This window comes from Copadichromis virginalis, linkage group LG11, assembly GCF_057382275.1.
Source record: "Copadichromis virginalis isolate Kocher_CV1m ecotype Utaka linkage group LG11, C_Virginalis_male_GT1.1, whole genome shotgun sequence".
NCBI lineage: Eukaryota > Metazoa > Chordata > Actinopteri > Cichliformes > Cichlidae > Copadichromis > Copadichromis virginalis.
Genome location: NC_140628.1, coordinates 20,818,148 through 20,834,287, shown reverse-complemented (window position 1 = coordinate 20,834,287; position 16,140 = coordinate 20,818,148). Strand labels below are relative to the sequence as shown.

General features: G+C 38.8%; 1 protein-coding gene and 1 pseudogene across 2 annotated transcripts; both read right to left on the bottom strand.

The window, feature by feature from the left end:
• Positions 1-5,338: 5,338 nt before the first annotated feature.
• Positions 5,339-9,740, bottom strand: LOC146698468 (ferroportin). Its single transcript, XM_085473584.1, has 8 exons — positions 9,638-9,740; positions 9,477-9,544; positions 9,161-9,320; positions 8,763-8,878; positions 8,444-8,570; positions 8,028-8,282; positions 6,742-7,419; positions 5,339-6,276 (listed from the first exon to the last, which is right to left on the bottom strand). Exons 1-8 carry the CDS (start codon positions 9,738-9,740, stop codon positions 6,017-6,019), a joined length of 1,767 nt encoding a protein of 588 aa, XP_085329710.1. The 3' UTR covers positions 5,339-6,016.
• A 1,374-nt stretch (positions 9,741-11,114) lies between these two features.
• On the bottom strand, positions 11,115-15,313 carry LOC146698467 (sodium-dependent neutral amino acid transporter B(0)AT1-like; annotated as a pseudogene). The gene is made up of 11 exons (XR_014923029.1): positions 15,083-15,313; positions 14,443-14,580; positions 13,967-14,314; positions 13,233-13,347; positions 13,042-13,154; positions 12,832-12,960; positions 12,532-12,687; positions 12,256-12,456; positions 11,808-11,967; positions 11,550-11,711; positions 11,115-11,489 (listed from the first exon to the last, which is right to left on the bottom strand). The product of XR_014923029.1 is annotated as a sodium-dependent neutral amino acid transporter B(0)AT1-like (transcript).
• Positions 15,314-16,140: the final 827 nt, after the last annotated feature.

Sequence of the window (16,140 nt, the reverse complement as noted above, 5' to 3'; positions counted from 1 at the left end):
CATTACAGAGATTTCCAAAACAATAGCCACTCACAAAAAGGTCAAAAGTCAAGCCACAGTCTGCCACATATATTAAATATTTAGTAGCAGTTTTTTTACAAGCACATTAAAATTGCACATTAGACAAATAGGTAAATTATGACAAATAGCATAGATCCTCTGCTGTTTATCAACTCTTTCCTCTCTTCTTTGAGCTCTTTATCACAATCTGGAATGAAAACCATTCATCTCCAATTAAAATATTATATCTGAGTTTGGGAGTTTAAAAATAATGTAGTGTAATGTAAGAGCTCTTCAGAAAATTCTAGCAAAAGTCCATTTTTGTGTCTATCATGTGTTTATTTGCCCAGCCCTAAATTAGGTCATTGGCCTTAGCTGATATAATCTCAGCTTTGGCCTCTAATCATCTTACATGCTATCACAATCATAGCCAAAGCTTATAATATTATCATGAGTCACTGACAGCACATGAAACCCTGGTGTTGCAGTTCATTTGTATAATCCATTTTTCGTCATAGACATTTTTGATTTTACCAATTTTATATTTATTATAAAATTGCTCTGAAAGACACAAACGGGACAAACGGCCATCTATTATGGGGCTCTATTAGTAGTTTCCCTGTTCATAACAACTCTGAAGGAGATGATTATTTACTTATTTTAACCCAATTTATTTGGACACAAAATGTGGGGGACTCAATTGTCTCCATAGTCTGCTAGACCTCACCTCTGCTATGTGGAGTGTCCAAACTGGAACGCTTCACTTTTTGTCCTGCTGGTGCTTTTTGGAGCATTTTTAATTGAACTGTCTTATAGAGGAGAGTTGCAGTAAGGCATAGCTCATCTAAGAAGTTTCTGTTTCAGTTTTGGTGAGTGAAATTTTAGCGTTTTATTAGTCTGTCGGTTTATTTAGCAGGTGTGTTTTTGTTTTTGGCCATTATATATATAAGGAAGAGGAGACATGGGTCTTTCCCCTAAATGGTTAGCCCATAAGCAGCCAGGCAGTGTCTCTAATTTGCCACCAGAAGACAAAGGAAACCTTATTAGCTGTAGTTTTAACAGCTAGCATTAGCCACTCATACTGTAGGTAAGACCACACCACATGGCATGCTAGCTTGATAGTGCTACTTGGTATAACAGGCATAAATGAATGACTAATCTGTACTCATTAATCCTCAAGCTTAATCTGCAGAGATACATTGTATGTATAGGGTAGATATATGTCAAAAGTCTAGTCCAGTCTTGCTTTATACAGATAAGAAATATAGCAAAGGTCAGACTGGACCAGACTGGAGCTCTTCCTGGCTAGTTGTCTTAGGAAGCCTTTTCATAGGTTCTGTACATTACCAAGGTTTATCACTCCAATCTCTGATTCATACACTGTCGGCGATGGTGATAGAAACAGTACAACCTTAATTTAAATGGTTGCAAAAGTTACACATATAAATGTAAACATTCTATTTTGATGACACTCTTCGGGACCAGTGATTCATTTATTGTAAATGCCTTTTATTTACATAGTGGGAATTCTGCAGATAGCAGTTATTCATTAGCTTTCTGTGCATACTTGTGTACCAAAAATCTTAAAAGTACAACTGTAAAATGTGTATTTTGTGACACTTTTTAGTTGGATATAAAAATCATGCAGCTTCTACTTTGTGTCAGGAATCTTGTCTGTGGATGACTTGATATCAATCATTTGAGATTGGTTTGACATATGCTCCACAGATTACAGGCAATCATTTTTGAAACAAGATTGGCATGATGATGAGCACTTAATGGAACATTGACCTCTTCTGATGACCAAAAGCTATTACATTTGCATGTGGCTTTGTAACAGTAGCTTATTTTCCCAGATATTGATTATGCCTAATCCCTCACTAAATACTTTTTTTAAGGGGATTCATTCATTAAATGTTTCATTTAGTCTAGGACAGTGCTTAATGTGTGACTGAGAAACTTCAAGTACCGTTAATGTACAAGTTTATGCTAATTAATAATATTGTTAACCTTCTAGCAACTACATTTCACAATAAACAGTGCTCAACAAATGTATTAAACCACCACTCAATGTAAGAGTCATGCAGCTGCCCAAAATGATCAGTATTGTTAGTTATCAAAATATTTTTTGTGTGTTTCTGTGATGGTTAATCCACAAATATTTATAACCTCTTTCATTAAAATTTAAAAATAAGATGAAATAAGATAAATGAGATAAAATAAGACGACAAATTACACATTTTTAGTGTTTTAATGTTCTGACTGAGCATTAAAACTGATGTTTGCTGCTGTTTTCTAATTGTGTTTCTTATTTTATGAAAGGTCATGTACTATGTTTGTAATCAATGTATTTAGTAGGGGTGCAACGATACACAAAATTCACGGTTCGGTTCGATACTTTGGTGTCACGGTTCGATATTTTTTCGATACAAAAAAATGTTCATGCATTTTTAATTTGTCATTTATTAAAATTATAAATATATATTTTAACTCAAAAGTACAGTTTTTAAATTTAACCCTAACCCTTGTGCGTGTTTTTTATTTTGACAGCGAATGCGCACCTGCGGACCACTTATGTGCAGCCCTGGTTATTTAGCTCATCATATCGCAGCCACAGAAATTCTTTTGTCCATGAAACCATAAAGCTGCACTTTCTTTTTGCCTTATAGTCTGATTTGTCATAACTTCTCCGTTTTGTGGTAAGCTTTTCTTTGGCTGTCACTTCTTCACCCTGACCTGTCTTATTTGGCTCAGCAGAACTGAAATGCTTTTACACGCTCACTCACATAAGCTCAGCGATTCTCTGCGCGATCAACCTCTCACATGTTTAAGCTTGCTGCGGGAGATTTCACTTGTCATGTTTGCATAGTAAGCTAACGATTAATAAGACGATGTCAGAGGAATTGGTGCACAAATTATCATCACTCACAGATCAGTGCTGTCGCTCTCTATACACAGTTCGCACGATTGCAAAGTGAAAGCAAAAAAACAAGCGCAAATTCAAACGCGACTTCAATATGTCACATATTGACAGTGGCTCACCGATGCCAATGACATAATTACCCAGCTACATTTCTGAAAGAATGCAAAAGCATTGACATATATTTTTCCTACAATAGCCCGACGGGCAGGGAAGAGAAAGATTTTGGTAGCCCGACTGAAAAAATCGCTAGCTCCAGGACGTCGGGCTAGCGATATTGCGAGCCCTGTATCTGATTGAGGAATCACTCATCTTTGGAAAAGAGAGTTTATTACAGAGAAATGGCTCTTTCCAAAATAAAAGCTATACTATCCGCTTCTTCTGGGCTATATTCTCAGCAGCATAAGGAGAATCACGTGCTAACAGCTGTCTAAATGACTCGGCTAAAGTTAGTAGTGTAAAGTGTAGAAGTAAATTTAAATCTAATTTGATATACAAAGAGGTGTTTACAAAGGTTATAAAGCTAGTTATGTAGCTATTTGGTGGTTACGTGTTTTGATATTTACATGTTTACATGTTTGAATGTTTAGACATGCATGTTCAAACAAGTAATAAGTATGTGTTATATCTACCTGGTTGTTTTCCCTGTTTTGATCTGAGTATAAGATTTCCTGGCTTCTGAGAGGCCAGTGAAGTATTCATGAGGGCGGCACACAGGAAGTGTGGGTTGTTGTTGCGGTGTGCAAAAAGTAAAGAGGCTGCTAAAAAGTTATCCGTCTCCGTCTTGCTGTTCCTAATTATTCAGAGAGATTCCCAACCATCTAGTGAACCCTCACGTTACATCTGGTGGCAGCGGTGGGATTCGAACCCACGCCCCCGAAGAGACTGGAGGGATTAGTCTCCTCTAACGTCTTGGCTATTGTCGAGGGCATTGAAGTGTGTGCTCTAATTGACTCTGGTTCCTTTGTCTCCCTTGTGAGTGAAGATTTTCGAAACGCTCATCCAGCTTTGAAAAAACGGCCTATGGTAGCATCCTCTGTGCCAGCTCGTTCGGTCAATGGAGAACGTCTGGTAGCATGCTTGCTTTTTTTTGTCTGCTTCCACTTGTCTTTGCACTAGGATGATGTCGGCGTAAATGTGCAGTCATATTCGTTGTGTTCCCACTAGTGCTTTCAGGTTAATCTCGTTGAAATGACCTTAACGCCACAACACGGCAAATCTCCGTTAACGAGCTACCGCCGATCGCTCCGTGCATGGGGCTAGACGGCCAACACGTTAACGAGCTAACTGCGCTAACACACTAGTTCACACCAATGTAATTGAGCATTGCATGGCACATCCAACATACTGTTTTACTTTAGTCCATGACTCGCTTACCTTCAGGGTCATACGTCACATGAAAACCAAAATAATTCCAAACGCCAGATCTGAATGAGGTTCAATTTGCCTGTTGCAAGGAGAGCTTAACTTCTGTCTCGCTAGCTTGCCCTGCGCTCTTCCTTCTGACTATGCTGTCTGTGTTGAGCGCTCAGTGGATCTGCGCTGGACAGTGCAGCCTAGGCGGAGTAGTCGAACACAGATTCACTGAGCGCTCAACACAGACAGCATCGTCAGAAGGAAAATTGATAAAATAAATTACAAATGTTGTATTGTTCATACATATGCGTACCGAACCGAAAGCACTGTATCGAACGGTTCAATATCGATACGAATATCGTTGCACCCCTAGTATTTAGATGACATTTTGGCACAATTCTGCAATTTTTTTAACATGTATTTATTTTCCCTGAGCCCAAAGATCTTCGTCAGTCATCTTTATTGTCATAAATAGTCTTAAAAATGACAATGTACAATACAGAAATGTCACAAGAAAATGTTACAAAAATACTGAGATGTGATGCATGTTTTATGACAAAAGATTCAACTTTGATATTGTCTCCACTGCACATGAATGAGATATGAAAACACGCAGTAGCTGAGGGTAATCCCCATGTTGGATTCAGTGGTCTTGCTCTTAGCTGAGGTAAGGAAATGTTTAGTTCTTCAGAACTACAAAAGAATGAAGCAAACTGTCAAACAATATTCCTAATGGCAGTTATCAACATGTAGTTATCACTGATTTCAAACATGTCCCAAGATGAAGATGGGTGGTTTTGGATTTCTATAAAACTATTAATATCACTCTTTATATGAGATGACAAGAAAGTATGTTTTTATGTAAATTTTTCTAAATACACAAGCAATTAGAATAAAATATTTTGTGTGTGTTTGTGTTGTAATTCATAATCCAGGATTTCATGCATGAAAGAAAGGCAAATGTTTGCTTGATTCATCCACAGAGAAACAAACCAGGGGAAGAAACACTTGTCCTTTCACCTTTGTCCAATAAAAAGGGCGGGGGGGGGGGTTGTTGTTGCCTGTCAGGGGTTTTTTTTTCTTTCCTTTTAATTTAAACAATCTTTGAAACAATCTCACATCAAGTTCCCTTTATCTTCCTTTTTGGACATCCTGGAATATTTCCAAGTGGACGGATCAGTAACATCAATGCCACTTGAAAATGTACAGCTTTGTCTTGTCTTTATTTTCATGTGTCACGTTCAGGATTTTTTCACAGCAGCAGATCTGTACTGAGGTGATGGTTAGATTCATCTCTTTGTCCCTTCACCTTCCCATCCAAAAAAGCTATGAAGTTAACCGTCTTCTTTGAAAGTCTTGCAGTATACAAGTATTCTGCACAGTTGGCAAAAACATTTGTTGGTGCCTTAAGTCGTAACCTTTGTGTCCTCTTAGGACATTTCCCCTGGAGGCAGCATTTATGGTAGCCACTTCGACTTGTGTACATAAAGCGAGAGCTTGTCTCCCACTCTACTTCACCTGAGTTTTCGTTTGCTGCCATGGCACATGGCCCTGCAGTGTGAAAGCAGCTGAGGTGGGATTGGCACTTGCTGTGTTGTGCTGAAATGAATGGCTGAGTTAGAAACAGTTGGAGTGTTGCAATTAGTTTGCTGAAGGATCAGGAGGGAGACATTCATTTCACTGGTGCAGAGTGGATTCAGTGCTAGTGAGCATCTCATGCCTGGATGTGTAAGCTGCTCCTTATGTGTCGAGGCGGCGTTTTCTCTTGGCTTTATGTGCATACAGGAAGTACATAGTGTGCCCCGTGGTGATGAAGAACACAGAAATTATAACTAGGATGCCAAAGTGTTGTGGCTGCGGAGCAGAGATCACCATAATGAAGTGAAGCAGGTCCATCAGGTAATTCATGGAGCTCTGCACCCCGTTAACCACTCCTCTCTCTGATTCACAGATGTTCTCCTGCAGAAGCTGAGTCACAGTCAGGTCAAAGGACCAGAGACCTGAAACACAGTAATAGATGAACTGACCTTTATAACAGATGGGCACTGATTCAGCTGCGAGTAAATTTCATTTGACCAGATTAAAATTTGTACTTGTATAACAAAATTACCCAGAAAAGTCACATTTTGGGCAGATTTATGTATTTTTTGACATATATTTCATATTCTACACCAATATTTAAACTCTATGCATCAATAGAAATAAATATCCAAAAACCTTGTATGTAATGAGAAATACATTTTAGAGTTTACAATAGTGCTCTCTGGTGGACTGACTAGGTAATTTTTATTTTTTGTTAAATTGCCTCAAAAAGATAATTATCACTATATATCAGTATATTCAAAATAAATTATTACTGGAATATCTGCCGTGTGCCCACATGAGATGGGCATTAAAAATGGCAATATCACTTGTACATAAGTTTTTCTATGCACTGAATAAGCTCTGAATTTGTGTCTACTCACCAATGCGCGCTGTAATGACACCCAAGAACAGCAGAATAATGGAGATGTAAGATTCTGGAGCTGTGCCGGAGGGAACATTGTCAAAAAGCACCGTGTTGTTGGTCCAGTGGATAGAAGAGCGGTCGGGCAGAAGTGGCTGATTGTTGCCTCCCATCATAGGGTATGTGTGTTTTTGCCTTTGGCCTGTCATCCCAAGCGCTGTAGAGGAATTGGAACTAATGTCGGGCATCAGCAAGCTGAGATCCATGGGGCTGCCAGGGGCAAACACAGAGCACACGCACAGCAGCAAGCAGCCCAGGTGGAGGCAGCTTGAGATGATGCCTGTGTTGACCAGGCCATAGGCCTTCCTGAGCCTGGTGAACATTATTGTGCCCATCAAGCCTGTGATGGCTGACACGCCCATCAGCAGACTAAGAAGAGATCCGCTTATCCCCTGAGTATAGGCATAGCCAGTGGTGATGCAGTCAAACCCAAGCACTGTGGTGTAAAGGAAAGCCAGACCCATTCCCGCGAGGAAAACAGGCTGACGATAGTAGGCCATCCAGCCATCTTTACAGGTGCTCACCAGCCAGCGGAACCTCCGAAAACACAGCGGCAGATCGGTGATTTCCTTGAGGTGCAAGCTTGAATTGCAGTTGCCCTCTGTCAGAGCCTGAGGTTGCGCAACATTGCCTTCTCCTAATGAAAAACAAGAATGGCATCCATCACTTGAGTTCATTAATTCTAAAGGCCTAATCCTCACTAGCTTTTCTGCACCCCCTCTATGCCATGTCACGTTAGCCTCTACATCATTTGTCAAACGCAGTTCATCTACGCTAATGTGTGTGAGTACAAACAGAAATCTATACCATGTGGACCCTTGCATTTGGATGCTGTACACAAACTCAAAACTGTGTTTTAAGATAATGTATGTCAAAAAGCTTTGGTGCTGGATCTTTTTTTTTTTTTTTCGGAAAGAGGCAGCTCCCATGAAGATATGATTCCTCATCTTGATATTTTGAAAACAAACATAAGTAACTGAGAAACGGAGGCACACTGTAGTACTGACTTCTCATTCACAGTGTAAGCCTGCCCTAAAGCACCTAAACACTTTTTTTAATCCCACACTAGAGAAATTCACTTTATCCTCCCTTTTGACACTAATGGGGATGTAAGGGCTGTTTTCAGACACCCCAAATCTTTTGCAAAAGTAGTTTTTCTTCTATTAGAAAGAATACAGGTTTAAGGCACTGCTAGATTGGATTCCCTTTTTGATCTATGAAAAAGATCCAATGAACAGTTCATACCTTGTAACCTTTTCCTCTCTATCCTCTGGAGATATGCTTGATCCACTGCAACCGATGGTGGTTTGGCTGACAGAGCAGGGACGATGCGATAAACCCGTGACAAGAAGAAGAACTCCACAATTAGAGACACCAGGTTCCAGCCCAGGATGAATCCACAGCCAACTACGTTGGAGGCAAGGGTCATGACCTGTCCCACTGCTAGTGGAGCCAGGATGTTAGTCACCTGATCTATCCGCCTCATGGTTGCATTCATTCCTTTTGTTAGGAACAAACACAGAGGTTAATGTGTGTCCAGCATCGGAAGCTAAGCAGTAGCCAGTCAATATCTGATCTTTTCTATAGTTCGAGGATCTATCTTCCACAGACAAGCCTCAAATACAAACCAGAATATTCATTAACAGACTGAATGTCCTCACCCGCTAGGTGACCTCGGTTGTAGCCTGTGATGACCACAATCCAGTCCCTCTGAATGGCAATGGTCAGTGCTGTGCTTGCAAGGTTTGCCACATCTGCCAGGACGATCACCACCGTATAACAAACCACCTTGTGTGAGTTTTGCGATGCAACATGTTACTATGACAGCACAGAGTAGCCACAAGCTCAGAGGCAGAGACAACAGGGACACGAGACAGAGGGGACAACAACAGCAATGACTTCTCTGTGTAGTACTCATATCAAGTATATATAACCGAAACACAGCGATTGTGTTGTAGCAAGTATGTAGTGTCTACTCACAGTAAGCCATCCATCCCAGATCTGTTCAATCCTTTGCTTGTATGAGAACACCAACATGAGCACAATGCTACATATTGTCACCGAGATGTTCTGAACGAAAAGAGATGCATGTGCAACTAAAATAGAAGATGGAAAAAACGAATTTCAAATATGCATTTTTTTTTTATGGGGGTTGTAAAAAACGAATGCTAGTCATAACAGATACGAGTCAGTGGCTATGAACCTTGTGCCAGGAGGTTTACACTTGAGACATCTGGCGAATAGCAATTCACCTCCTAGTGGGATAGGAAACCAGCAAATTTCCTGGCCCAAGATTGAAATCCACTGAGCTCTTATCACTGTACCTCGCTATATTACATGTTAGAATTTTCATATGGGTATGAGATTGCTGTGCATACCTTTATTCCTAGGATTGCGATCAACCCAGTCTCCAATCAAAGCCCCAAACATGAGAACTGACCCAGCCACCACCAATCCAAACACCGCAGTCAACAGCAAGTTACGGCCGTACAGTTCAATCAGGAACACAGAGATTGCGAAGTGCCACATGCGGTCGCCCTGTTTAACACATGAGAAAAGTCATCATCGTGTGTTGTGTTGCAATATTTTCATCAGTGTGCTGTGACACAGTGTAAAGAGACTACCTTGCAGTCCTTTAAGTTGCGAAGTCTTACCTATTGCCCCACGAATGTTTCTTCAGGAAATGATTCTTACCCACATTGATAATGCTCCACTGACATAGATGAGAAACTTGGGACCCCTGAGGTAGATAAGAGCTGAACCTTAAAAGGAAATGCATCAAATCAAATAAGCAGATATTCCATTGGCTACAAAGACACTGCACAAATTCTAATTGGATTTTAATTCGAGTTCACCTGGTATACGCGTAGCTTTTTCAGCTTTTGCATCCCGGATGTTGTCAGACTCGAACTCAACCACAACCCCACCACACTGGGAGGCATCTTCCCGCTGCGACATGTCCTAGTGAAGTGTTATCGAACTTGTCACACCATTCTGATGTTGCTGATAGCACAGTGTGTCATATACATGATAACAGTAATATTTAGATGATCACAAATACAGCTGATTTGTTTATCCTAAAAGGTCGCTTTCCTCTTGACGACTACAAAATCCTTGCTTGGACGATTACTGTTTATTTACTTAGTGACAACTCTAGAACAGCACAGAAATGAATATGTGACAATTTGTAAGCAGCTGGTCAAACACTGCATTTTTTTCTTACCTTGAACTTACTTCAACAGCAGTTGAAACGGCACGTCCTTTTGAACTCAGTAAACTTCTGTAGTCAGTCACATCAGGTTTCTTTTTTTCCCCCAAAACTAAAAGAGCCATAAATAATGACCAACATTGGTAGTGCCAGATTGTGAAGCAGAGAAGAAAGTAAGTAATTGTATATGGCAATAATTAAAATTAAAATAGAATTATTATGTTACCTTGCATAGCTCTATCCATACAGACATAAAGCAGCAATAATCAAAGTTAATGGAGGCTCAGTTGTTACCTTTTGTTTTCTCGTTGCAGTCAATCCTTGCTGTTGTTCCTCGACGATGAATCTTGTGCCATGTATCCTACATTGGGATGCTAGTCTTTCCTGAGAGCTGGAATTCAAACTGTAGTAGTTTGAAAGGCTTAATAACATCAGGGTGTTCAAGTGCACCATTGTATGAAAGTGCCAGAAAAGCAGAACAGGCAGGGAGGCAACAAAGGCAGCCAGCATATTCCAAAGCACATGACGCTGGAGGGACAATATCACCGTCCACCCACACCACAAAAAGGTAACTGCGTGTAACTCAAAACACACACACACACGCACACATGAACATGACTAGTGAGCACATGCATGTAACGCTACTCTCATACAGTCACATGCACTGTTGACATGCAGCATACCTAAAGGACACATCATGCAACACTACATCACTCTTGTGCATGTAACCAAGAGTAGAAAGAAGATTATCATGTAGCAAAAGTTGGGTTGGGCAAATGTGAATGAAATCACAAAATCAGCTCATGTGCTTATGTACATTTTAACTGAAAATTGTTTATTTTATTAATATATGTGCTGATCACAAACTACACATGTTACAGTATCCATCATGCTCCATTCGTTCCTATCCAAACATCAGCACAGGAAATTAACTGTCATCTTCCTTTAATTGAATAATAACACAAACATGAGAGTCAGTTCCAGCCCTTGGTGATCTGTATTCACAGAGATATTGTCATGCATTGAATTGATCAGGCTGCATCTCTGTCTCTGATACAAATGATGCATTTAGGTAAAAAAAAAAAAAGATTTTCAATATGTTAAGGATATTATTAGGTGTAATAAGCATGCAAAACCATACCTTAAAAAAGATGGGAAAATGTAAAAATAAGAAGTGGAATCATTTTGCTTGCCTTTTTGTTTTTCAAATGAACATACAGAGAACAAAGTTAATAATGAGTGGCAGGGGTTACTTGTAATCCTGACCACCAATCAAATAACATAGGTCAAGATATCTATTTACAATTCCCCATGATAATACTCATTTGCATATGGATTTTGATTGTCTGTTCATGGTGTAATTCTTCAGGAAGCACATGAATTTATAGAAAGCCACAAGGGGAATGGAGACTACAGGAAGGATCGATAAGAGCACACAGATAACAAAAACCCATTCAGGATAGTGCAGGACATCAGCAAGGGGGAAGTGAACCTGCGGGGTTGATGCAGTGCAAAGTCAGTCTTTGTTCCAAATTTAATGAAGTGTCATAATGGTACATTAATCTGGGTTCCATGCATTGTATGTTGGTTGTTTCTCAGCCTCGATCACAACATAAGCCACAAAAACCACCAGAAGCATGAACGGGCTGATAAAGCGCCACATTGCCTGCCAGTAAATGTTAGGTCTCCGCCCTGTCATCCATTCAATGTCGTCATTAAACCTGTGGGCAAATGGAAACATTTGTAACATTTGTCCTTTTAAAAATACTGTTTAACATAAGCATAATCATGACATACATTGACAATGATAATATCACCTGTTTATTCCAAAGATGAAAGCCACAGCGATGATCTCAAAGAAAGCTATGTTGAGTAGTGGCACGGATCCTACATAACTGTTAAAAATTTCCAGCCAGTAGTTTCCAGAGCCCAAAGTGAAGATTAGGGCCACAGCAAAGGAGATGAGACAGATTAACCCTGTAAGCAAAATATCAGACATCATAAGACATGTGACTATAAACTAAAATCACTAATATAAACACCTTCAGAGAGAACATAAAGGTTTCTTGCAAAAGTAATGCATGTGTTTTGAAATACCAGGTGGGATTTAGTCATAGTCACAATTCTATGTAGAGAGTAATAGATATCTTGCACCTAACTTTATCATCTTTATTTTTGTTTTAATAATATAACACAATACAAACCAGTTTTCTTAGTGCCGTCAGTGAAAATGCAACATTAAGCTGTTCAGTCTTTTTGGTATACCTGTGAAAGCTTCCTTAGGAATCCAGGTGGAACTATGTGTAAATCCAGCAGAGGAGTAAGGACGCCCTCTAGATTTCCAAACATGGAGGACAGGCCGAGACAGAAGAGCATAACAAAAAAGAGGACCCACACCTGCGAGGCTGACATTTCAATCACTGCCTCAGTAAACAAAATAAATGCCAGTCCAGTTCCTGAAGTGCTCTAAGAGTGGGAAATGATATATGATCACAAATACATAAATGCTAATTATTTTTAATATGAGTAGATGTACTACACCTCTTCGAGGAAGGTCTGTAGATTGCAAGCTTTGAGATTGAGACTTTTAACTTCCAAGGGATCGTCTTATTGAGATAGTTTAACCACTCGCCATAGTTTTCAAGAGTTATGTTGCCAACCCCGATGTTAAATGCATTTGTCAGGGTTAATATGTTCCTGATATCAGCAAAAAACAAACAAACAAACAAAAACACTATTAGTATTAAAAGCATTAATATTAAATGAGAAATGTTTGCTTTAATATTGTATCTATGTAATGTTAAAGCTTAAGTTTCACATCATTTTTTTTATTTAACTTACCAGTTTTGGTAGTTGTTGTTGTTTCAATTTGCCTTAAAGCCAAGAATGGCAAAGATAGGAACTGACGCATATATTGATGTAAAACTGTTCACACATCCAACAATAAAGGCATCTCTCTCACAGTTATTCCTGCAAAAATAAAACAAAACAATGTATTGATCAGCATAATGTATGGCTTTTAAAAAAACATTTTCTTTTGGCTTTTCTTACTTCTGAGGATTATAACTGGAAAAAGCAATAAGTCCCCCAAAAGCCAAAGACAAGGAGAAGAAGATCTGGGTGGCAGCATCCAGCCAAACCTTAGGATTTTTCAAGGGTTCCCACTGTGATAAACATTAGTTAGATATCAGATTTATCACATGAAATTATGTTGGTAAGGGGAAAAAAAGTAATAGACTTACATTTGGAGTGAAAAGATATATCAAGTCATCACTTGTTCCAGGGAGAGTCAAGGCTCTGATCAAGAAGATGGTCAAAACAAGATATGGAAAAGTGGCTGTGGCATAAATAGCCTGTTGGGGAAAAGTTTGGATGAACTCTTTTCATCAGTGTATCGTCAAAATAGATTTTTACAGCTTGCAACACTTTTAGGTATTGTTACTTTTATAGGTAATAAAGAAAAATAAATGTTTAGTCTTCTGCTTATCCATCACAGTTACTGCCTTTAATGCAGCCAGTAGAAGTTGAATTTTGACCTTTATTCCAATTTACGGAAGTTTGATCGAAAAATATTTCGAATGCATGATGAAGTGAAAGTAACATGCTGCACATGTGCAACACAACTAACTTATTCAACCAACTGAATGGATGCCACAAACTGCAGTACAGTGAATATGCATGACGACCAAGAAAAACAATGTAGTGGCTATTGAAGGCAATCACTAATGTTAATCAAGAAATCTATAAACGTGAGCCTCTAGACTGTCTGCCAAATCACCAAACAGTCACATTCCATTTGGTTAACAATTTGTGTTGATATATGTTTCGACAAATGGCCAACATATGCAGGGCAAAAGTATGCTATTCCCTCATGCAACTATCTTTTCAAGGTGGAAAAACCTTTATCAAACCTTATTTATCTACCATGCGGGTGCAATAAATGGAGCAAAAAGCTTAATATATCAACATTGGAGACCCAATGGTCTCAATTCCTCTTATGAAGCAGATGTACACGATGCACCAAGCAGATGCAAGACACAATACCAGCTACTACTGTAAGGACCCACTGGTCTCAATGTTTGGTGTTATGTTCAGGGTTTAGAAATTAGAGATATCATAAGTAATCTGTGGGCCTTTAGTTAATTTTGGCACATATTAATCTATAATATCGTGATGTCAATATTACCAGTATGATTCAGGTTTACTGGGCAGTCCCTCCAGGGAAGTGGACTCTGAAAGGAATGGAAGAAGTATCACAGGATCCAGGCCAAGATCATGTTGTAGAACAGTCCAACCAGGAAGGACACCAGCATCGAAGCCACGCCTGTTTTTAAAAATTCAACCTAATTAACATAAATTATAGAGCGGTGTTAAGTATGACACAAGTTTGCTAATTTTTCGCATTTTTCGAACATCTGGTATACGACCTTTTCGCAAACCAGACGTTCTCACCTACACCTCCCGGATATGGGGAGATTGAACACTCCACACTCCAACGCTTCCCATGCGTAGCCACTGTCCAATGGCCAGTTCCATGTGCAGCAGGGGAAGTCCCTCAAACACCAAGGCAATGACATAAGGAATCAGAAACTACAATCTTGCATTTTTTTCAGTAAGAAGTAAAAAGAAAATAAAAATTAAGGTTGGTTTGATGGTTGAAGGACATTTAGTTTTTGACATTTTGTTATCAGCAGGCAGACCTTTATCATGCTCATCTGCACCAACTAACAGATCTTAACACCAGATACAATTTTTTTAGAGTTTACATTATAGTGAGATTTAGGTAACATTAAAATTTACGGTCATGTTGAAACAAAATGTCTTCAGAAACTTTAATCATTCTCTTCTGGAAATTTAGATCTTGAAAATTATTTTAATATATCATCACTGCAACCAAGTCTTTGCAGTGAGAGCATATGAAATAAGACCCACGTGGAAGCTGAAACCAGAAACCTGTCAGTATTAATTATTTTTAATACATGCATTGTTACTTTATTAAAAATATTATTTAAAAGTGTAAAAGTAGTAACATTTAAGAGCATCTATTATCTATTTTTTTGTTTAATGTCAACATTAAACGACACTGTGTAACAGAGTTCTGCTTACCTCCACCATAGCTCTGACACAGATATGGGACTCTCCATACATTACCAAGCCCAACAGCAAATCCTATGCAGGTTAGCAAATATTGAATTTTATTGTCCCATTTTGGCCTTTGAGTGATCTCTTTCTGCTCATCACTTTCAGCTTCCATGTCGAACATTTGCTCCTTGTTATTTTGGTGTATTTCTAAGGTAAGCACAAATCCTCACATGTAACTCATCTCTCCGTTAGGTCTGATGAAGAGAAGGGGAGAACGTGGTGACTGCTTTATCAGCTTCTTCTAATTTCTTATTGACTGTTAAAGCTATGGGAACAGTGCGGCTTGTTTGATAAAAGTGTTTGTATAAAATGACATGATAAGATGCTGATAACAGAAGCAATGACAGTTGACTGAGCACGGATACCATAAGGAACCCATGAAATAAAACTGTGGTAGTGAGTTTTCAGTTTGTTACATGATACAGTTTATAAGTCTCTGCTATTCCAGTGAATGAATATAATGACCAAACTATTACACTGGAAAAATGTACTAGTTCATGAAATTTAGTCTTGTACTTATAGTTTGTTATATTCACACAAAATAATATCACTCACACATTTATTGCAGCCAAAAAGCACATGTAATATAGTTCACTTTATATTAGAGGCAAATAAATAAATAAAAACTTGTAGATTACAGTACGTGTCAGACTAAATCCATATTTATTGTATTTAGCTTTGCAGACCATTGGTATATTGTTAAACTTACTCCAGTTGGACAGACACATGTACCGTAACATGTCAGAGTTTCTAAGTCAGCATCTCCTCCCATTCTTGGCATCTACATTAATTACTACATAACTACTGTTTAATCAAATGCTAGATTGTATCTGTCAGATTATACCTAACCCTACTTAAACATCAACTGCAAGGAATAATGAAGGACTACGAAAAAGTTGATTATAATAGAGGCATCTTATCTTAGGGCCTAGCTGTTCACCAAATTGATGAAATCAGATTGAGAAATTCTCTGTGGAGCAGAGCTGCAAACATATGCCAAAGTAGTAT